The 20,611-nt window shown below is 61.8% G+C and overlaps 3 protein-coding genes across 8 annotated transcripts; 2 read left to right on the top strand and 1 right to left on the bottom strand.

The window, feature by feature from the left end:
* Window positions 1–1,210: 1,210 nt before the first annotated feature.
* On the top strand, window positions 1,211–6,604 carry CDC42EP5 (CDC42 effector protein 5). Of its 2 annotated transcripts, XM_025269728.3 has the most exons (4): window positions 1,211–1,369; window positions 1,596–1,737; window positions 5,252–5,414; window positions 6,073–6,604. In XM_025269728.3, exon 4 carries the CDS (start codon window positions 6,073–6,075, stop codon window positions 6,532–6,534), a length of 462 nt encoding a protein of 153 aa, XP_025125513.1. In that variant the 5' UTR covers window positions 1,211–1,369; window positions 1,596–1,737; window positions 5,252–5,414; the 3' UTR covers window positions 6,535–6,604. The 2 variants fall into 2 exon arrangements, with proteins under 2 accessions (XP_025125513.1, XP_025125511.1); XM_025269726.3 differs by lacking the exon at window positions 5,252–5,414 and having other exon boundaries at window positions 1,213–1,369.
* Window positions 6,605–6,753: 149 nt separating this feature from the next.
* Window positions 6,754–9,368, top strand: LENG9 (leukocyte receptor cluster member 9). The gene is made up of 2 exons (XM_025268316.3): window positions 6,754–7,064; window positions 7,360–9,368. The coding sequence occupies exons 1-2, from the start codon at window positions 6,754–6,756 to the stop codon at window positions 9,056–9,058; spliced, it is 2,010 nt and encodes a 669-aa protein (XP_025124101.3). The 3' UTR covers window positions 9,059–9,368.
* LENG8 (leukocyte receptor cluster member 8) lies at window positions 9,097–19,095 on the bottom strand. Of its 5 annotated transcripts, XM_006063979.4 has the most exons (16): window positions 18,942–19,095; window positions 17,200–17,292; window positions 16,410–16,584; window positions 15,984–16,085; window positions 15,322–15,414; window positions 14,834–15,086; window positions 14,496–14,637; window positions 14,168–14,356; window positions 13,617–13,895; window positions 13,392–13,532; window positions 12,964–13,249; window positions 12,453–12,554; window positions 12,298–12,366; window positions 12,069–12,198; window positions 11,786–11,993; window positions 9,097–10,291 (listed from the first exon to the last, which is right to left on the bottom strand). In XM_006063979.4, the coding sequence occupies exons 2-16, from the start codon at window positions 17,235–17,237 to the stop codon at window positions 10,129–10,131; spliced, it is 2,370 nt and encodes a 789-aa protein (XP_006064041.2). In that variant the 5' UTR covers window positions 17,238–17,292; window positions 18,942–19,095; the 3' UTR covers window positions 9,097–10,128. The 5 variants fall into 5 exon arrangements, with proteins under 5 accessions (XP_006064041.2, XP_025125507.1, XP_025125509.1 ...); XM_025269722.3 differs by having other exon boundaries at window positions 10,148–11,993; XM_025269724.3 differs by having other exon boundaries at window positions 10,148–11,993; window positions 14,496–14,634.
* Between the last annotated feature and the right edge of the window lie 1,516 nt (window positions 19,096–20,611).

Raw genomic sequence — 20,611 nt, 5'->3', positions numbered from 1 at the left:
TCTTTGCGACTCCATGGACCGTAGCCCGCCAAGCTCCTCTCTCCGTGGGATTCTCCAGGCAAGAATACTGGAGTGGGTTGCCGTGCCCTCTTCCAGGGGATCTTCCCCGCTCGGGGATGGAACCCGGGTCTCCTGCATCGCTAGCGGATTCTTTACCATCTGAACCACCGTCCCAGCCTGTTTCAGCCCATCCCCCTTCTGGACTGTGAAGTGGACTCTCTGCCCCTTCAAGTTCTGACCCTGTTTTTCCCGCTTAATTCCCGACTCAGGACAAATCAGAAGCTCCCCGTGGCTTCCAACCCCAATCTCTCCAGGCAAACCAGGCTCCACCCGGGATCTCAGGGCCCTGGGCTCCACCTGGCGGCCTGGCCCGCTCCCTCCAGTCCTCAGCCCTGTAAACACGTACTTCTCCCGCTTCGGAAGATTCAAGTCAAGCCACACCTGCTCCTTATCCAGGACCCACCCTGCTCTTGGCCGCAAAGATGGCTCAAACGGTAAAGCGCCTGCCTGCAAAGTTGGAGACCTGAGTTCGAGGCCCGGGTGGGGAAGATTCCTCTCCAGCATGCTTGCCTGGAGACTCTCCAAGGACAGAGAAGCCGGGTGGGCCCCAGTCCATGAGAGTCGGACACGACCGAGCGCTTTCTCTTTTCTTTCCCTCCTCTCCAGCCCCTCCATCCCAGCTCACAACCGAGCCGGCCTCCTCCCCGGGGTGGGGCTTTTCCCGCACTCACCCACTTGGGGAGCGTCCTCCCGCCCCCACCCCCCCCCCCCCACCCTGAGTCTTCTCGTACCGCTCGGCGCGGACCCCCAGCTAGGTGACGCCCAGGCCCGGACCTTCAACTCCCCAACGCAGGCAGGGAGCCGCCCTCCGCGGCCACCTCCACCCGCTCCTACCGCCGGTCTCACTGCCTGACCTTGTCGGCTTCTCTCTCTCTTCCAGGCCCCACACTCGCTCCCCCAACCGCTGCAATCTGGAAGAAATTACTCTTTCCAAACAGCCAGACTTCCCCACTTGCAGGAAATTCCAGGCTGGCAGGGGAGGGGCCGGGCTGGGGGGCCGCCCCGTCCATCCAATCCCCCACCCCCTCCGCGGTCCTTCCACCCGCACATCCAGTCCCGGCCACTTCCCGCCCCCACTCTCAGCCTGGAGGGGCCTCCGCTTTTCCGCCGCGGCTTCTTAGTCCTTAAATTCTAGAGGCCAACTTTTTTTTTGGGGGGGGGGGGTTCGGGGAGGGGGATAAAGGAGGCCTGGGAGGGGCCTTCTGCCTTAACCCTCTCGGACCCAGACGGGACTGGGCGGGAACTCTGCGCCCCTCTGGGCTCCCATCATGGCCCCCGAGAGGGGCTGACGCTTCCGTTCCCGGTGCAGGTAAAGAGGGGACCCGGTGGCAGGGTCTGGAGGCGGGCGTGGGGCTCAGACTCCCGGGACTGGTGGAGGGGAGGCCGGGGGATGGTCTGGGACCCCTTCGCGTCCTGAGGCCGAGGAGGAACTGAGTTAGGGCTCCCGGGACCCAAGAGAGAAGCAGGGGGCGCTGCGGGCCGGCCGCCCGGGTCGTGAGTGCCCCTCCAGATTCCGCCTGACGGGCCCTTCGCAGGTGAGATCCCGCCCGGAGGAAGGCGGAGGGAGGCGCGGGCCTGGGACCAGGAGGCGGAGGCGGGCCCCGAACCGAGAGGAGCGGGTCCCGGGCGGAGCCGGAGCCTGAGAGCGCGCCCGCCCGGTTCGGCAAGGACCGCGAGGTAAGGGGACACTGGCGGCCCCGGGGTCCCCAGGCAAGTCCAGAGGGGAGCGGGGCAGACAAACGGCCGAAAGGACGGCGGCCGCTGAAGCCCGGGCCGCAGCCACGTGGCCTCAGGAAGCGCGCTCTGGAGCCCCAGGGGGGTCGGGGTGGGGTCCCGGTCCCCGGTCCCCCTGCGCCGTCCGGGTGCCGCCCGCCTGGTCGCCTCTCCCACGGGGCTGAGAACCAGCCAGGCTGGATGTGGGGCGGGCTGGGGCCCGGAGAGGACGGAGCAGAGCCAGCTGTGCGTCCCACCCCCCCTGCAGCTGGAGCCTCGGCAGGAAAGGGAGGGGGCGCGTGGAGGCGAGAGGAGGGGCGCGCGGGTCCAGGGTCGCGGCTCCTGCTCTCTACCCGGCCCGAGGTCGTCACACACAACAGCTCCTCTGTGCGGAGTTGGCCCCGCCACTGGCTCTTTCCGAGCATGACCTCATTGTATCGGGCACACAAGGGAGATTCGAGCCTTCAATTTCAGGGGACACCCAGGCTCGGAGAAGTGGATGGACTGCTCCCCACACCCTCTCCACCCCACCCCAGCCCTCCCCAAGTCACCCCGAGTTCTCAGAACTAGCCAGGAGGAGCGGTGGCTTTCAAAAACAATTTCTAACTCGTTGGTCTTACCTGGAATGGAAAAAAAAAAAAAAAAAAGCAAACAAACAGGGTCAAGGGTGTAGGTCCCTGGCCTTGACATGAAGCATTGTTTATTTTCCCACGGGTCTGCACGCCCTACCCTTTGGGGACCATGAGCGATATAACGTCCTTCCAGCTCCGGAGTTCCAGATTCAGGTGGTATTTGCTGCTGTGTGACCCAGGGCCAGTTACCTCACCTCTCTGTGGCTCAAGCTGTCACCCACATCTCTAAAACGAACATAATAGCAGGGTTCTCCCCTCATAGGGGACTGTTAGGAGGACTACATGAGTTCCTTCATGTGCCTGAAGTGCTTAGACCCCTGCCTGGCCCAGGGTAAGTGCTTGGGAAACAATGTCAGCACCGTGAGTCCACTCTAGGACAGCCCCTTGCAAATAGGCTTCCGACTTTCCAGTTTTCAGAGGAGCAAACTGAGGTGTGAGGTTGAGAGAGGTAGTTCCGGCTGTGTTTTTTTTTTTTTTCTTCCTCCTTCTGTCTGCATGGCTTGTGAGAGACCAAGATCTTAAGGAGCTGCTAAGTGCTGGAAAATGCCAGAACTATCACCCTGTAGGGTGGTGGGAGGACGGGATGAGGGCAAGGTGGGGGGTGGGCAGGGAGAGGAAGCAGAGGTGGAGAGCCGTCCAGGGAGGGCCAATGCATGGGGCAGCTGGCAGCTGAAGCCATAACTCTGGGCTCTGGAGACCCGCAGAGCTGCTTTGTGACCTCGGGCAAGTCAGTACCCTCTCTGAGCATCTGTTTCCTTCTCTGGGACAGGTGAGGATGATCCAAGTTTGGACCACGGAGCACACAGCATTTTCTGTGTGCTGGCTACCATGCTAAGACTTTCCCTGGGGCAATATCTCACCAATTCTTTTTTTTTTTTTTTTTTTTTTGGTTGCACTGGTTGGCTAACAGAGTCTTAGTTCCCTAAACAGGGATTGAACTAGTGCCCTTGGCAGTGAAAGCTCATAGTCCTCACCACCGGACTGCCAGGGAATTCCCCCTCACTATTTCTTGCAAAGAGACTAAGAATTATCCTATGAGTAACATTCCATTTTTGAGATGAGGAAGTGAGGTCAGAAAGGGTAAGTGATTTGCCCAAAGCAACCCAGCAATGTGCACAGTCAGATCCAAGTCTGGGCAGCTGGCTTTCTGAGTTCTGCTTTTTTTCACCTGTAATTCATGGCTCAGTGAGACGGGGCACTGCTAGCTCTGAGAAATAATTTTTTTTTTTTTTTTTTTTTAACTGTAGATTGAGATTCGTTAATGAGCAGAGGTCAGCGTTGAAAAAGACTAACAGGGAATTCCCTGGTGGTCCAGTGGTTAGGACTCTGGGCTTCCACTGCAGGGGATGTGGGTTCGATGCCTGGATGGGGAACTAGGGTCCTGCATAGCACGGCCAAAATAATAATATAGATTAGAATAGAAACTATCCATGTGCCTAGCATGTGCTGAGTAGTCTCATTTCATAAAATGTTGTTTCCCTTATATACGGGGTGGGATGGGGAAGGAATGGTGATTGTGTTCCAGATTGCAGTAAAATATATTTATTCACCTGGGTGGAGGTTAGGGAATTTTGAGAAGTGCTATAGAGGTGGTCAAGCAAGACTGGTTTTTCAAGAGAAATAAATGTAAAGTGTGTATGTGTGTTTGAGTAGGGGAGTGGACAGCCCTCAGACCACAGCCATCTATAATTATTTCAAATCCTTTAGCTTTAATTTTTCTCCACCTAAAAGCTGGTATTTTCCAGGGTGGTTGTTACTAAAAGGACAATGCTTTGCCTGCTTCAGAGGATTTTATGAAATCTAAATTTTGTTCCACAGTTTTGTTTGGGGACACATCTCCCCCCACCCCCAATGCTATCACTATCAATTGACTGGTGGTGTTACAAATATAGTTTTCTCTGAGTGTTTCTGTGTGCCCTACAAGGAAGGTAGTGTTATTTTACCCATTTTCAGATAGAAAACAAGCCAAGCGATCACATCATTTATCTCAGTTCATACAGTTGGCAAAGGGTGGGGCTTCAATTCAAATAGAAAGAATGTTTATTATTATTATTACAACAGTCACTGTTAAAAGTACAAGGTCATCAAAGTCCCTCCCAGAAGTTCCGTAAAAACAGCCAAGTTCCAGGATATGGGCAAAGGTTGGTGGCCATATCTATTTACCATCAAGTCGTGAAGTCATGAAGTCATGTGGCCATAGGACACCTGGTTTATAGTTCATGAGCTGCCAGTCTGGAATTTATGCCATTCTTGCCGTGTTTTAACACAGGAAATTTTGCATTATTATTACTGTTACTCTTAGCAAGAAGTAAGGTATTATGTGGCTTGTTTCAAAACCAGATAATTTGAAATTGTAAAACACTGTGTAAAACGCTGTGGGTGTCGGGGGGATGGTCTCAGTGGTAAAGAGCCCACCTACAAATACAGGAGATGCAGGTTTGATCCCTGGGTGGGGAAGCTCCCCTGGAGGAGGAAATGGCAACCCACTCCAGTGTTCTTGCCTGGAGAATCCCATGAGAGAGAAGCCTGGCTGACTGCAGTCCATAGGGTTGTAAAGAGTCAGACACGACTGAGCGTGCATGCGGACACACACACACACACATACATGTGCAAGTATACAGATTTCCAGGCCCACCCTAAACCTCCCAAATTAGAATCCTCAGGCCAGCCTACATCATGACTTTCGTGTGTCCCAGGCAAAGCTTTCATGGACATAATTATATATGTTATAATTATATTTTATGACCGTGTTGGTATAAAGACAAACATAATCCAGACATTTTGAAATAAATCAAAACACAGCGTCCCTCGGCTCAGAAGGGGCTCTGTACCTTGTGTATTGACAGGGTGGGGGGCTCCCCTCGTCTGAGAGGGTCTCCTCTGCCCTCCTCTGGGCTGTGTGAGCTCTGTGGGCCTGGAAGGTGGTGCCGGAGAGGAAGACCTGCGCCTGTCCCCGCCCTGCGTGAGCTGGCGGCCAGCGGCCTCAGTTAAGGACCGAGGCTCAGAAAGGTAATAATAATAAATTAAAACGTTTAAAACTGTATGCGGGCCTCTAGAAGTGTGGCAGGCGCTGGGCACCATGTCTCTTCCCCTAAAGGACAGGGGCAGCTCTGTCTTAAGGGTGGAATGAGTGACAGTCGCTCAGTCGTGTCCAACTCTTTGTGAGCCCATGGACCTTAGCCCGCCAGGTTCCTCCGTCCAGGGAATCCTCTAGGCAAGAGTACTGGAGTCCCTTCTCCAGGGGACTTCCCGACGCGGGGATCGAACTCTGGTCTGCTGTATTGCAGGCAGATTCTTTACCGTCTGAGCCACTAGGGGAGCCCGTCTTCAAGGTGGAGTTTCTGCCATTTGGGAAGCAGTCTGCAGGCTTGGTGAAGCGTGTTTTGCTGGTTCTCTGCAGTACGAAATCCTCAAACGTTAGTTCTAAGTGCAGTTAACATACAGGCAGACCTAAATTTGAGTCTGAGTTTTTAATCAAGCAGCTATGACTTCGGGCCTCAGTTTACGCAGCTGTAAAATGGAGTAACCCCCGTACTCCCACCACGGTCGTGCTGTGCGTGTCCGGAGCATCCTTTGCACCGCGGGCTAGGCCAGGGCTGGGAACTCGGCAGGCAGGCCAAGGCAGCGCCCCTGGGGGAGGCCGTGCTAACCCGCCCCTACCCCGCAGATGCCGGTGCTGAAGCAGTTGGGCCCCGCGCAGCCCAAGAAGCGGCCGGAGCGCGGCGCCTTGTCCATCTCCGCGCCGCTCGGCGACTTCCGGCACACGCTGCACGTGGGGCGCGGCGGCGACGCCTTCGGGGACACCTCGTTCCTGAGCCGCCACGGCGGCGGGCCGCCCCCTGAGCCCAGAGCGCCGCCCGCGGGGGCGCCGCGTACCGCGCCGCCGCCCGCAGTGCCGCAGGCCTCGCCGCCCGCTCTCCGCGCGCCCGCGCCCGCCGACCCGCTGCTGTCCTTCCACCTGGATTTGGGGCCCTCCATGCTGGACGCGGTGCTGGGCGTCATGGACGCGGAGCGCCCAGGCGCCGCTGCCGCCAAGCCGGACGTGGACCCCGGCCCCGGGGCGCAGCACCCCCGGGCCCGCTGCCTCGCCAACGCGGGCCTCGAGCCGGACGACGTCATCGGCCTGTAGGCACCCCCATTCCCTGCGCTCTTACCGCCCAGCGCCCCACTTCTTTCTACATAAACCGACAAGGTCTGTGTCCCGGGTTTCGTTTGTTCACTTTGCACGTGGAGAGCGGTAACGGGACGGGGTGATGGGGTCCCGGCGCCCCTAAGAGTCAGGTGTGTCGCGGGGGAGTTCTGGTACCCGCCGGGTGGATAGTGGTAGAAATTCGGTGGTCCTGGTGTAATGGGATGCGGCCCCTTTAAGAGGGGCGGGGGCGTGGCGCGGCCCCTCCCAGGGGCGGAGCCCGACGCGGTCACTCCCACTGCACAGTTCTTTCAGCAAAGTGGGCGGCGAGCCGCTGCCGGCCGGACGCAGTTCCGAGCTCGGACCGACGCTTCCCGGGGGCCGGCCAAGGGCTGTGACCCAGGGAGCTCCGCGCCGCCGGTGGATCCCGCCCAGGAGGGCCGCCCTTTACCCCGGGAGCGGCCGCGCAGGAAAAGTGGCCGGGAGGAGGCGTGGCCCCCTAGGAAAGGGACGCCCCGAGGCCGACAGGGGTGCCCGGAGTCCGGGCTGAGAAGTTCATGCTGAGCCCGCAGGCGTCCAGTTCTCCCGCGGAGGGCGAGGCCCGAGCGGGGCCCGGAGGAGCGTGGCAGCAGTGCAGATCCTTAGCGGGGCGGGGGCAGCCAGGTTCTCCGGGGCGCACGAGTGGCGAGCCGCGCTTGCGAACCCTAGGGGAGCCGAGCCGCGCTGGCTACGCGCCCGGGAGAGGCGGGGCCACAACATAACCCGATCGCCCGCAGGCTTACCCGGGCTCGGCGCAGGGCCGGCCCACGCGCGGGGTGCTTCCAGGCTGGGCCGGGGCCGAAGCCGCGCCCGTGACGTCACGGCGGGCCGGGCAGGGCTGACCCCGCGAGGAGCGGCCCGTGCCGGGCGAGCGCGCCCACCGTACGCTACGCCTATGGCGGCGGCTGGAGGGCCGGAGCCGCCCGCGGGGGTCTCGGTTGCGGAACCCGGGCCCCCGCCGGCCTGCCGCTTCTTCCTGGAGGGCCGCTGCCGCTTCGGCGCCCGCTGCCGCCAGCCCCACCCCGGGGCGCCGGCGCCGCCGCAGCCGCAGCCTAGAGGCGAGGCCTTAGACCAGGCCAAAGCCAAGAAGCCGCCGCTGCGCACGGCTGAGGCCGTCATCCAGCGCATCCGCTGGGACCCGCGCCTCGACCCGGCCGACTTCTCCGTGGGCTACGTCGACCGCTTCCTGGGCGTGCGCGAGGAGCCCTTCCTTTCCTTCTGCTGGGACGAGCCGCTAGCGGCGCTCGCGCCGGGTGTTCTGGCCGTGCCGCAGCACCGGGTGCGCTACTTCCGCTTCCGCGGCCGCCTGGTATGGGACCGCGCCTCGCGCACAGACCTCGTCTTTGGCTCCGGCTTGGCGGCTGGCCGTGGGCCCACCATCCTGGACGCGCTCGACGGCGAGGACGCGCACGGACCCGGCGGTGAGAGCGACGGCGTGAACGCGCATCGGCCCGGGGATGTGCACGACGGTGGAGACCGGAGCAGGGACGCGCACGGGAACGGGCATGCGAGTGACGGCGAGGATGCCAACTCAGTCGGAGATGCGCTCGGAGGTGAGGATACGGACGGGACCGGAGGCGCACTGGACAGCGTAGCTGCCACCCGCCTTGGCACGGATGCAGGGGGGCCCGTACAGCCAGCCCAGACGCGACTCCGGGCAGCTTTGGCCGAGGCTGGGCGCCTGACGCCGGCAGGCGTATCAGCGAGGACCCAGGAGTGGGAATCGGCGGACCCTGGAGGCCAAGCTTCCCCGTGGATGGCGCCAGGAGGGGCGCTGCAGCCATCTGCTGCCGCCACCGCCAGGGCCATGGAAACCCGTGGCGGGAAGCCCCCGGAAAGCTTCTCTGAGACGGGAACCGAGTGGGGTCCCGGGATCTGGCCTGTGGACCGAGGAGCGGCCGCGGCTGTGGGCCCTCGCCAGCCCCGCCCCACGCACTTTGTGGCGCTCATGGTGACGGAGCCTGAGCTGCGGGCCGAGGTGGCCAAGGTCCAGGAAGACCTGGTACGAGGCTCACCAGCTTGCGCGGCCTTCACGGTGCCGGCTGAAGCCCTCCACCTGACCCTGGCCCTGCTGAGGCTGGCGGGCCCCGGGGAGATGGCGGCGGCCGTCACCGCGCTCAGACGCGCGCTCTCTGACCCCAGGCTTGAGGTCCCTCTGAGGCTGAGGTTCGGTTGCCTGGTGCGCCTGGGCTCTCACGTGCTCTGCGCTCCCCCGTCCCCACCCCTGGAGAGCCTGGCCCAGAGGCTGAGCCAGAGGCTGGAGGCCGAGGGGCTGAGGGTGCTGCAGCCCCTCGGGGGGATACGCCCCCACCTCACCCTGGCCAAGGTGCCCCAGGGAGCCCACGTCTGCCTCCCCGAGGTGAGCCCGCGGCAGGAGCTGGGGAGCCAGCCCCTGGGGACACTCTGGCTGTGCCGCGTGGGCAGGGCCGGGGGCACCTACCAGGCCGTGGCCGAGCTCCCCGTGGGAGGTCAACCCCAGAAATAAGGGCCGGGCCCCAGACAAGGACAAAGCGCGCACGCGGCTTCTCTCTCTCTCTCTTTAATTTTGGTTTCTCTCAAACTTCCAAGTGGTGCTCAGTGCTCCAAGGAAAGAATGAAGGAAGGAAAGGGGAGGGGAGAGGGGGGAGAGGGGAGGCAGAGGAGGACATCTGCAAGAGAAGCAGCCTGACAGTCCAGCTGTTCGCAACTCATCGCACCCTCCAGTTACATGGCAGAAGAGGGAGGGAGACGGAAAAGAAAAGGGGAGGAAGAAAAATAACTTAAATAAACACACACAAAAAGAAAAGAGAAGGAAACATGACGTGAGCTGGTGATCCATGAGGCAGGGAGGGAGGGTAACCGCTTTACCTGTGCTGAACCGAGGGAAGAGTGCGAGGAGGGGGAGGACGGGGCAGGGGAGACACGGGGGAGGGGGACACGGAGACAACTCAATACAACTGCAGACGAGGCGGCCCGGCCGGCGAGGTCCCGCGGCGGCCTCCGGAGTCCTCAGTGTGGCGGCGGCGTGGCGGGTGGCGGCGGCGACGGCGGCTTCTGGGCTCGGGGGCCGAGGGCAGGGCACAGTCTCTAGGCGGCTCCCCTCGCCCCAAACACTGAGGCCCCGGAGGGCTGGCAACAAGAGTCTGTGGAGCGGCAGGCGGGCGGCGGGCAGCGGGCATGCCCCCACCGCAGGCGGGCGCGGGCGGAGCGGCCTGTCTTCTTGCCCTGCCCCCCGGCGTGGGACGGGCCAGGGTGCTGGGTCGGTACCGGAGTACGAGCTCGAGAGAGAGAGAGAAAAAACACTGAGACAGCATTAGTGGAGGGCCAGACGGACAGACCAGCCTACAGACCGCGCCCCCAGCCCTCCGCTGCCCCCTACTCCTTTCCCAGCCCGACCCTCTGAGGCCAAAAATAAAAACGTAGAAAAATCTCTGTACAGAGTCCCCGGTGGGAAAACGGGGGCAGGGACGAGGGCTCTTCCTGGAGCCCTCTCCCCACGAATTAATTTACATCCCAAGTCCATGGCTCAAAGACAAGATCTGCAGCCCGGCCCCCCCGCCCCCGCGGCGCTGGTGCTCAGAAGGCTGGCAGCTGCGCCAGGCTGAGGCGGCAGTCGATGCTGGAGTTGTCCGGGCCCGTGTAGGCCAGGCCCAGGGGCTCCAAGAAGGCCCGGCAGGCGGCCTCGCCCTCGAAGGCCAGCTCGGCCTGCAGGTAGGAGATGGGCAGCGCTGGGCGGAAGCTACGGAGACAAGAGGAGATGGTGATGAGGCGGCAGTGGACGCGGGAAGGCCCCATGGGCTGCGAGGGGGCGCCCCCGTTCGGGCGCCCGAAAGGTTTCCTCAGCGCGTTAGCTGCCAGCCCGCTCCCACCCGCAGCCTCCCCACCTCAGCGGCTCGGGGGGGCCCGGGGTGGGGTTGGGGCCCCAGCCCCGGCTGCGCCCCCCCTCGCCCTCACTTACCTGAGCGGGGGACAGGAGGAGGGTATGGGAGGGAAGGGCCAGCTGGCTCCTCTGCTGGCTGAGGGCCTGCGCAGACCCTCACAAGAGGGCCCACCGCAGCCGGGGGGGCGGGGAGGCGGGGGTCGATGCGAGGGGCGGGGGTCGATGCGAGGGGCGGGGGCTGACCCTATCTGGGGACCACCCCTCCTGCTTGCCTCACCCTGGTCAGAGGAGGCTAAGCACCCAGCTAAGAGGAGGTGGGCCGGTGCCAGCCAGCAGCTCTGTGTGCGCCCTCCCAGCAGCGGGCCCACCCAGCTGTATGCACCCAGGAGCAAGGCTCCAGGGGCACGGCCACTGAGCGTGCACTAGTGGGGGACACGGGACCCCTCCTGCCTCGAACCCTGGCCGTCTGTGGGACTGGCCCTGGGACAGGAGGCGCTCTCTGACAAAGACGCGGGCCCCTTCAGACACAGGCCCCTCGGTGCTCTGGGCAGGCAGCAGCCCGCGCCCTGCCTGGTCTGCTGAGTCTGCCCCACTGCCTGTCTTTACGCGGCCCCGCCCTCTACCTCACCCTTAAATGTTCTTACCCCACACTGGAGCCCACAAGGAGCCTCCTAACCTTCAGTGGGTGTTCATCCCCACCCAGACCGCGCCCCGTGGCTCCCAAGGCCCCTGGGACCTCTAAGCAGGGATTGGCAGCCTGTCACCTCAGGAGGTGGCCCTGCTGGGGGTGACCTGGGCACCGCGCAACGCTCAGCACATCCCTGGCCTCCAGCCCTAGAAGCCGGGACAACCCCGGCCATGACAAAGAAGGGGTGTCCTGAGCCCACCTGGGGCGCCTCCCTCCTAACAGATACGAGCACACCGTTGCCCAGGGCAGAGGGCACCCTCTTTGGTGGCCGTCCAGCCTCGCTTGCCCGTGACACCTGGCCCTAAACTCATCTGAGCCCTCAGGAGAGCACAAGGCCCGGTTGCTGAGCCCACAGCTGCTGAGGGCGGGGCCGGCTCTGCAGGCTGCCCCACGGGGCGCTCAGCCTCTGGGGGGACTCGGCCTCAGGAGGGTCAGGGAAGCAGGAGGCCTTGGAGGAAGGGGGCCTGGACAAGGGGATGATGTGGGGGGTCCAGGCTGCCGAGAGCAGAGAGCAGCAGAGTGTGTGGGTGTGAGGGGGGTGGCTGTGCAGAGGGGGGCGGGTCCAGACGAGGGCGGAGCGCACAGGTAGGGGGACGAGACAGGGCGCCCGCGGCCTGGGCGGGGCGGAGGGGCGGAGGGCCGGGGCGGAGCTCAGCTTTACATACGTTTTGATCATTGCCTTGAGCGCAGCCTTGCGCTCCCGGTCTGCAAACTTGTCCACGAGGTAGCCAGACATGCAGGGCGCGTGAGAATAGAGCCGGAAAAAGCGGTGGTAGTTGCCCAGAGCCCAGGCGGCCCTGAGCGCCAGGGCGTGGGCCACGCAAGGGTCCGCCTTCAGCTCCCGAGTCAGGTACGCCAGCTCTGTGGTGATGTCTGCGGCCAGAGACTCGGGGTCAGGGGGCTCGGGGGGCCGCGTCGGGAGCCCGGGGCCGCGGTCCTGCGCCTCACCTCCCGAGTTCTTGGTAAAGATGTAATAGAGGATCCGGTAGGCGGTAAACTCGCCCACGTTGCCTGGCAGGTTCTCGGCGTACAGCGACTTGAGCTGCGTCTGGCACTGGTTGAACTCTTCATGGTCTCCCTGGAGGGCAGAGCGTGAGGGGGCAGAGTGAGGCCCACACCGCTGGGAAGGGGGACGGCTGAAAGCCCAGGGTGAGGTGGGGCCCTGCCCGCCCCTCACCTTCTCCAAGGCGATGCGCGCATGGGTCTCGTATACCTCCACCGTGAACTCGGTGCGCACACCCTGCACCTGATGGCAGGACAGCGGACGTCACGGCAGAGCCGGCATCACCCCATCGGCCACCTCCCTGGCCCCCTCCCCGGCCCCCGCCTCACCGTGAGGTCCTGCCGGATGGACTTCATCTGCTCGCAGGCAAAGGCATAGTCCTGCTTCTCCTTCCAGTGGGACTTGACCATGCACAGCGACTTCTTCAGAACCTGGGGCAGGTGAAATAAGGCTCAGTGTGACCTGGGCAGGACCAGTCGGAAGGGCTAAAATCTGCCAAGGGCCCACGGACTTGAGTCCCAAAGTGGGGGCTCCAACGTCAGACCCTCAGTGCGTGTCAACATTAGAAACGAGCACTGCAAACAGTAAGAGCGTACTCCCGGCCTCAGCCTCCCACACCTGTGCGCCAAGCTCGGGCCTCGGGGACGCACCAGGTCTCGCAGGCCCCGGCCTCCTCAGTAGGGATGGAGGTACCAAGGCCGGCCCCGCCTCCTGGACTCGTCTCCCGAGTGCAAGCTCTGGGGTCAGCACCCCTGGGTGTGCCAGCCCCCTGCCCATCATCGCCCATCCCTGGCCTGGCCTCCTGGGCACGGAGGCGCTGCCCTAGCGCTGGGCACTCACCGGCACAGGGCGCACCGTGGACGGGTCGGGAGCACAGGTGAGGCGCAGGTAGTGCTTGGTGACGTCCAGGCAGGTGCCCACGATCTGCAGCTCCTGCCAGTCAGGGTCGGCTGCACTGCCCTCCAGGCTGCCCACCTGCAGCACCAGGGGCTCCAGGCGCAGGCGGCGCGAGTGTCCATGCTGGAAGCGCGCCGCCCGCTTCTGCTTCTTCAGCTCGCGCTCTGGCTCCTCACACTCCAGGGCTGCCATCTTCTTGCGGCTGCGCTTGGTGGGCGCCAGGTCGTGCCTGGGGGAGGGGGTGGGGGGGTGTGAGGGTACGGGGTGGGGGGCATGGCATTGCCCTCTCGGATGCTCCTCAGAGACATCAACCGCCCTCTTCCTCCCAGGACCCCCAAACCAGCCCCTCCCGCCATCAGCTCAAGGCTCACCTCTTGCCCCGCTGTGCCCGGCCCCGGCCCCGGTCCATGTGGGCTCCCCGGCCTCCCCGGCCCTTCGGGGGTGGGTTCCTGCGGCCCACAGGGTGACACTCGTTGCCTGAGCAGGAACTCTCGGAATCCGAGTGCGAGTCGCTGCCGGAGGGAGGGGCGGGAAGGTAAGGCCTGGCCCGGTCCCTGTGGGGCCTCTCCCCGTCGCCCGCCCGGGGACCCCGGCACCTGCGGCGGAAGTGGCGGGTGGGGGAGCGGGAAGAGGAGCGGGAGCGGGAGTCAGTGCTGGAGGAGGAGCTGTGGTCCTTCATGAAGACGTTGCGGTTGCCGAACTTGGCGAAGCTGCTGCCTCGGGCTCGGCCAGCGCCCCCAGCCCCTGGCGTCCCTCGCTGGGACTGCGCACCCCCGCCCCTGGTCGCGGAGGCTGCCCCCCTGGGAGGATGGAGGGTGCTGGGCGCCTCCCACCGCTTCTTCTTGGGGCTCTCAGCCACAGGCTCCCGAGTCAGCCTGAGGACACGGCAGAGCACAGCATTACAGTCTGGCGCCTCCCATTCCCTGCCCTGTGCCTTCAGGAGGAAGGACACCTCCCCAGGCATCACACACAGCTAACAAGGTACAGAAAGAGGAGGTGCTCCGAGCCGCTGAATAACACACCCCCCAGCTCGCATGCCCCGGAATTCCAGCCCAGCCAACTCCTGCTCCAGGACCCAACCCTCCTGCCCACTTCTCTGCAGGGCTCCCTTCAGCCCCAGGCCCCTGTGTCTTTCCCCCCGACTCACCCGGGCAGGGGCTCACGGCTCCAGTCGATGGTGTAGGCCGAGCCGTCCTGCAGCCGTGCCTGTAGCACCTCCTTGAGCAGCTTCTCCGTGCGGTCCTTGTCCTCCTCCGACTCACAGGCCGTGAAGCAGCGCTCCACGTACTCCTTCATGTCCTGTGGCCAGTCGTCCGGCTTCCCAGACAGGTTCCCCCTGGCAGAGGGTGGGCGTGTACAGCCGGTTGGGGAGCAGCCCCCACACCTGGGCCAGGACCCTCCTCAGCCCCCCTTGTAACACCCAGGGAGCTCACGGGAGGGAGGGTCTACTTTCTCAGGGATGGGCGGGCATTCACCTGTGGTTCTGGACTTTCTCGGGGTTGGGCTGGGGGCCGAAGCCGCTGTGCTGGCCCTCTGTGGTGGAACTGAAGTTCTGGTTTGTGACAGGAAAGGGCCGTTTCTGGATGTTGAACTTGAGTCCCCCAGTCCCAGGGGCTGCTGTGAGGGCATGAAAAGCTGGGGTCAGCTGGCCCCACCCCTCAGAACCGGACACCTGAGCTGGGAATCCCGTCTCCTTCCCGAGCAGCCACACCCACAGCCTGGGCGGTCCCAACACGGGAAGCGAGGTCAGAGTGCAGGGTGCCCAAGTGAGGACCCCGCCCCGTGCCCCCGCTCCCCACCCCGAGGCTCTCACGCTTCATGCGATTCCATAGCTGCTGGCCCTTCTTGGGCTTAACGGGCTCAGGGTAGGTGTGCTGCCCATAGGCCTGGCCCGACGTGGGTCCTGCCTGGCTGTGCTGGGTGGCGGGGGCTGTCCCAGGCTGGGGGCCGCTGCTCAGAGGATGGGTCCCGTGCGGGGGGTTGGCAGGCTGCGGGGGTTGGGCCGTGGGCAGCTGCTGAGGGGGCGCCTGGTAGGGCATGCCTTCGTCCATGCCCGGGACGGGGGGCTGTGGGGGAAACGGGCGCTGAGGGTGGAGCAGGCGCTCCAAGCCGGCCCTCACTCCAGTTTTCACCGTCACATCCCTCAGCGTGCAGCTCTCCCCACCCCGACCTCAGAGCGACCCTCGGGTACAGACTCAGCTACCACAGCCACCCTCCTGACCGCCAGGGGTCCCCGGGCTCCTCCTCACCTCCCACCATGCCCCTGCCTGGACGGGCTGCAGGGATGGGCATGGGCATTACCTGGTTCAGAGGCCCTTGGTGCTGGGGCGCGGCTGAGCCATAGGAGCTGGCCATGCCGTACTGGGAGGGGGAACCGTAGCTCTGGTACACACTCTGCCAGGGGCAAGGAAGGAAGGGGTCAGCCGCAGGCCCACTCCTTCCGGGGCAGGGGGCCTGGCCCTGCTCTCTCCCAGTCCTCAGAGGCAATCTGCCACTGACCTCTCACCCCTCCCCTTTCCACAGCATAAACGCACCAAACTGGCTCATGCTACAGGTTACAAGATAAGATGTAAACCTCCCTCTGTCCCACGTTTCACAGTGTTCAACAGCCATCTACTGAGCGCTACCCCATCTAAACACAACAGAACAACTGCACACACAGAAACCCAGTGCTGATGAAGTCAGCTGCAGACACCTAACACTCTCCCCAGTGAGTGAAGAAAGAAGGCCAAGCAGAGAAGCCGAGTGGCAGGTAGGGTGGGCGGCGGGCCTGCCACTCCAAGGAAGCCTGTTCCGGGCAACCCTCTGCAAGGAGCGTAGGGACAAGAGGGCAGGGAGTAAGGAGCAGGAGTGGGCCTGGGGTGCGCCGCGGGAGGCCCCGAGCCGGGGAGGTCTTCCTGCGGCCGCCCCTGCTGTGGTCAGTCCATCGGCTGCCCTGGAGCCCGCGCCCGCGGGGCACTCACCACCGGGTAGTAGTAGCTGTAGGGGTAGGTGTAGTTGTACTGCTGGTACCACTGGTAGTACTGCTGCTGCTGCAGGGCCGAGGCCTCTGCCTGCGACACGTACTGTGGGCAGAGGGTGGCGGGCCTGAGGGCTGCAGGCGGGAGCCCCATTTCCCAGGAGTTAACTGCTCAGGGACGGAGCCGGGTCTGCACCTCTCCATGGAAAGCCACCCCCTCTGCCATCCCACCCAGGCACCTCTCCCTCCTTAGGCTGGACTCCCCGAGGTGAGGACCATATGGCCCTAGACTCCTCGAGGAGACAGACCGGGTATCCCCACTCAAGGGCTCCAGGAGCACCTTCAGAGCGCCCTGCCCTGGTGATCCCAGAGGACGCCACTGTGCTCCCCGCCCCGCTCAGGGTTCCCAGTCCCGCGGGACGTCTCTCACTTGTGCACTGGCCACAGGCCCATTGCTGCTGGCCTTGGCGGAGCTGCCGGCGGCTCCCGCTTTGCTGATGCTGGCCAGGGCCTGGCGGGCCTTCTCCCACTCTGGATTCTCGTGCATGGGAGTCTCCATGCCGTTCTCTCTGCCTGCCCCGGCCACCATACTGTACTGAGAGGACCTGCAGGAAGAGCACGTGGAGTCAATCCCTGCTCCCACCACAGACGGTGGGCAGGATGGAGGCCAGCAAACGACAGGGCTGGAATCCCACGGCCTCAGCGTCTACCCTGAGGCGTGCTGACAGTTCCTGCTCACAGCTCTCCGCGAGCCGTGAACGCCACTGCCTAAGGTGCTTCACCAGACGCCTGCTACGTACAGCTGTTAAAAGTCAAACAAGAAGATGCCCAGTATCCACAGAACTTAAAACCTGGGGCCGAGCAGGCCTAAATGTTTTAGGAATCCACAAATTCTGTCTGATGCCACCTCAGTCAGAAAGTTAATCACCACACTGTTTTGGAAAAAATAAGGAACTAAAAAAAAAATAAAATAAATTGAGCATGAAGTGTTAGAGGCTGCCCGTTTCATCACAGTTGATGAACCGAGTCATCAGAATTTTGTGACTCAGGCACTGTACTGTGAATGATGAAAGCTCACACAAGCCTCACCCCCAGCCCAAGCACAGGGACGATCACATCATGACCCCCATGCTGAGTGAGGGCCCACCCAGAGCCCAACACTGGGCCTTGCTTCCTCTCACCACCCCCCACCCCCATGCTATCCCTCCAGCCCCACTAACCAATCTGTGCTGCGCTGATCACCCACGTTGGCCGCCATCTGCACCCTGGGGTGTAAGGGGTGGACCTCGGGAGCCAGAATGCTTTTTCACTGCCTGTAAGGCAAAAAACGAATTAGGGAGAATCAAGAAGGAGCAAGAAACATGTCACAAACCAGCAAAGGGAAGCAGATGACTCACAAGAAGCCAGAGAAGGAAGGAGCCAATGGGGTAAACAGCCTGAAGAGAATAAATAAATAAATGGGCTACAGTCCCAGGGAAAGACCCTGGCTGCCCCCTGCAGCGCTCTAGCTGGAAAATGAAGGATTTGAAAGCAAAAAAGTTGAAAGGAATTTCCCAAAGAGAAAAAAAAGGATCTGAAACCCAAATGAAGAAAGGGAAAGGTTCAAGGGAAACCCTGAGACAGATTGGAGGAGGGGCAGAGGGTGGCTGGGGGGACCTCAGGCAAGGGGTAGGGAGGAAGCGCTAGTGAACAAGGTCTGAGTGAAGCTTAAGGCTGGGAGGCTGGGAAAAACTTCTGAAGGAAAGCCTGTAAAGAGGGACGTGTTTGAAGGAGTCTTGAGACAAGAGAAAACACTGGAGAATGGAGAAACCTGGGAGGAAATGAGGATTTCCAGAAGTTACTCCTGGAGCCAGAAGAAGGCAAAGAGAAGAGCCCTGAAATAAAGAAAGAAGTTCTTAGAAAACTCTTAGACTAATTTCCGGAAGGTCCCCTAAGGACAGACAAAATTCTTACATGGGAGGTTCCTAGAAACAGCAGTAGGTCTGGGAGAAGAGGCATCAAATCCTCTTGGCTGGAGGTCTAGACAGAAAGTTTTGCGGGTGCCTGAAAAGACCCCTAATATCATTAGGGACTTAAGAGTGGGAGGGAGACGACTGCAAGAAAGTGAAGGAGCACCCTGGGGGCGAAGACTGGGTGGGAGGGACCCGGACTCGAGGGGATAACTGAGAAAGATGAGTGTGTCCAAAAGCCTGATCCGCTGGGGAACCCAGAAGTGCTACAAGTGGGGAGACAGGTACAGGAGTCTAGAGCCGGGAAAAGTCCTAAAGAAGAAAGGGCCTCAGAGAAGAGAAGGAACGGGAGTGAGCGAAAGGGTGGGGGGCGCGGAGGTCGGCGGTCCCGAGAGGTAGGGGCATTGAGGGGGAGCCCAGGACAGGAAGACTTAGGGTAAGGTCTGGTGCAACTCGGGAGGGAGGTTTCCGGGCAGGTCTGAAGGGAGGAAGGAGACGCGGATGCGAGTGGGGCACCTGGCAGTCCCGCAAGCCCAGGGAAAGCAAACGAGAACGCCGGACGGAGGAACAGCCTGCCCGGATCCCGATGCCAGCCATCGGCCCCGGAGACACCGCCCCGGACGCGCCGCGCCGCGCCTGCGCACCACGTCCCGGGGAGCGGGGCGAGGCGGCGAAGAAGAGCAAGGGGGCCCGTCGCCCGGGGCAACGCGGTCCTCCGGTGGAACCGCCGGGTCAATGGGAGTTGAAGAAAGGGGTGCTCGGGGCCCAGGAATTCCGAGCGCGGGGGCGGGGAGGGCGGCGCCCAATGGCGCAGGCGCGACGGTGCGCGGCCGCCCGCCCCGCTCCCCGCGCGCAGGCGCACTGGTCCGCGTCCCCGCCACACCCTGTCGTCGCTCGCGCGCGGCGTCCGTTGGTGCGACGGCCGCCAAGGCCTCGGGGGCCGCAGGGCGGAAGGCCAGAAGGAAACGCCGTCTCCGCCCGCCCGCCCGGCCACCCCTGCTCGCCACACCCACCTCGGCCGTACGACCCCGGGACTCGTCAGCGGCGGTTCCAGGCGACGGCAACAGGGCTCTGCGACTGCTCTTGACCCGGCTGGCTCCTGTCTTTAAGTTTCGACGTCCGGACTGCGGCGTCTTGACGTCACGCCGATGCTTCGCTCCGCCTCCCGTCACCGCGGGCAGCCAATAGAGGCCGCGAACTTGCTTAGAACCCGCCCTCCTATGACGCAACCACGGGGGTGGGCGTTTTAAGACAAGGCGGAAACTGGACTGCGGACGGTGGCCCTGAGGGGACACGCTCGGTAGAGCGCTCGGGCCCTGCGCCCTCCCAGGCATCCTTGTTTTGGCCCAGCTGGTGGCAGCCATTACTATTTATAGGTATAAATCGGTGTGCTGAGTAGTTCTGAGAATCCCCACCGTGCAGTGATGTGGGACGATGGACTCAAAGAAGACCTGAGAACAGCCTCCTGCCGGAAAGGGGAACTTCCCTAGGAAATGAAACTGGAAGTGTGCAAACACACAGGGGCGGGAAGCAGGCGTAGCTTGGGAATTGCGGGGGTGGCTCTGGTGGAACAGAAGTGAGGGGTCCTGGCGTCAAGAGATAGGTCTGTGGATGTTTGCAGGTAGCAGGTTCTGAAAGGCCATCCTTGTCCAGCTGAAGAACTGGGACCCTCCCGTTTAAAAAGGGCTTCCCCGATGGCGCTAGTGGTAAAGAACCTGCCGGCCAATGCAGAAGACACAAGAGACACAGGTTTGACTCCTGGAGGAAGGCATGGCAACCCACTCCAGTATTCTTGCCCGGAGAATCCCATGGACAGAGGACTCTAGACAGCTGTAGTCCATAGTAGACTGTTTCAAAGAGTCGGACACGACTGAAACGACTGGACATACACACACACAATTTAAAAAGGCCTGTCTGTAGATTCCTTGCAAGTACTCTTTTCAGTAATCCTGTTCCCACCCACAGTTCTGAATGATAGAATTATCCACTGCAGTTACCACTGGCGGGTCACTGTGGTTGCAGTAGGTGGTATTTAAGAAGCAGCAATTTCTTTCCGATTTTCTGTTATTAAAAACTTTTGCTAATAATGCATGTCATTTTGTTAGTATTAGCACAGTTGATCTTTTTTTTTCATCCCTTCACTTTTTAAATTAAACTCTTCGTTTTAGAGCAATTTTAGGCTTACAATAAATGTTGCAAAGATAATTCAGGGTCCTGCCTACCCTACACCCAGTTTCCCTGCAACACTGTAGTATGTTTGTTAAAACTAAGACACCAACGTTGGCACAATATTGTTAACTGCAGACTTTGTTTGAATTTCACCACTTTGCCCAGAAAATGAAAATAGATTTAACTTTTGTTAAAGTTAGACCAAAATGGGTTTTTTTCCTTGATTAGGACTGTAGCCTGCCAGGCTCCTCTGTCCATGGAATTCTCCAGGCACAAACACCGAAGTAAGTAGCCATTCCCTTCTCCACGGGGGATGGAATCTGGGTCTCCTGCATTACAGGGAGTCTCTTAGGCATCTGAGCCACCAGGCTTCCCAGTTAATGATGACTCCCGGAAAATCAGGCAGCATGAATCTCAGGGTACTCTGTGAATGTCCAACACATCCAGTGGCATCGGCTTCTGAACACAGACTCAGAGGCACTAGAGGGCAGCATTTGAGAGCAAAGCGGCTAGA

The sequence above is a fragment of the Bubalus bubalis genome, chromosome 18, assembly GCF_019923935.1.
Source record: "Bubalus bubalis isolate 160015118507 breed Murrah chromosome 18, NDDB_SH_1, whole genome shotgun sequence".
Lineage (NCBI taxonomy): Eukaryota > Metazoa > Chordata > Mammalia > Artiodactyla > Bovidae > Bubalus > Bubalus bubalis.
Note: the sequence above shows the minus strand (reverse complement) of the source record. Positions and strands in the feature narration are given on the sequence as shown.

Excerpts from the sequence above, each read along its gene's own strand:
- CDC42EP5 (XM_025269728.3), top strand. The coding sequence starts at position 6,073 with ATGCCGGTGCTGAAGCAGTTGGGCCCCGCGCAGCCCAAGAAGCGGCCG.
- LENG8 (XM_025269722.3), bottom strand. The coding sequence starts at position 17,237 with ATGGCGGCCAACGTGGGTGATCAGCGCAGCACAGATTG. Across the intron at positions 13,250-13,391 it reads CGGGCACAGCGGGGCAAGAG|GCACGACCTGGCGCCCACCA; the intron begins GTGAGCCTTGAG and ends CCCCTCCCCCAG. Across the intron at positions 12,199-12,297 it reads CGCGCATCGCCTTGGAGAAG|GGAGACCATGAAGAGTTCAA; the intron begins GTGAGGGGCGGG and ends TCTGCCCTCCAG.
- LENG9 (XM_025268316.3), top strand. The coding sequence starts at position 6,754 with ATGGGATGCGGCCCCTTTAAGAGGGGCGGGGGCGTGGCGCGGCCCCTC. Across the intron at positions 7,065-7,359 it reads ACGCCCCGAGGCCGACAGGG|GCTGGGCCGGGGCCGAAGCC; the intron begins GTGCCCGGAGTC and ends GGGTGCTTCCAG.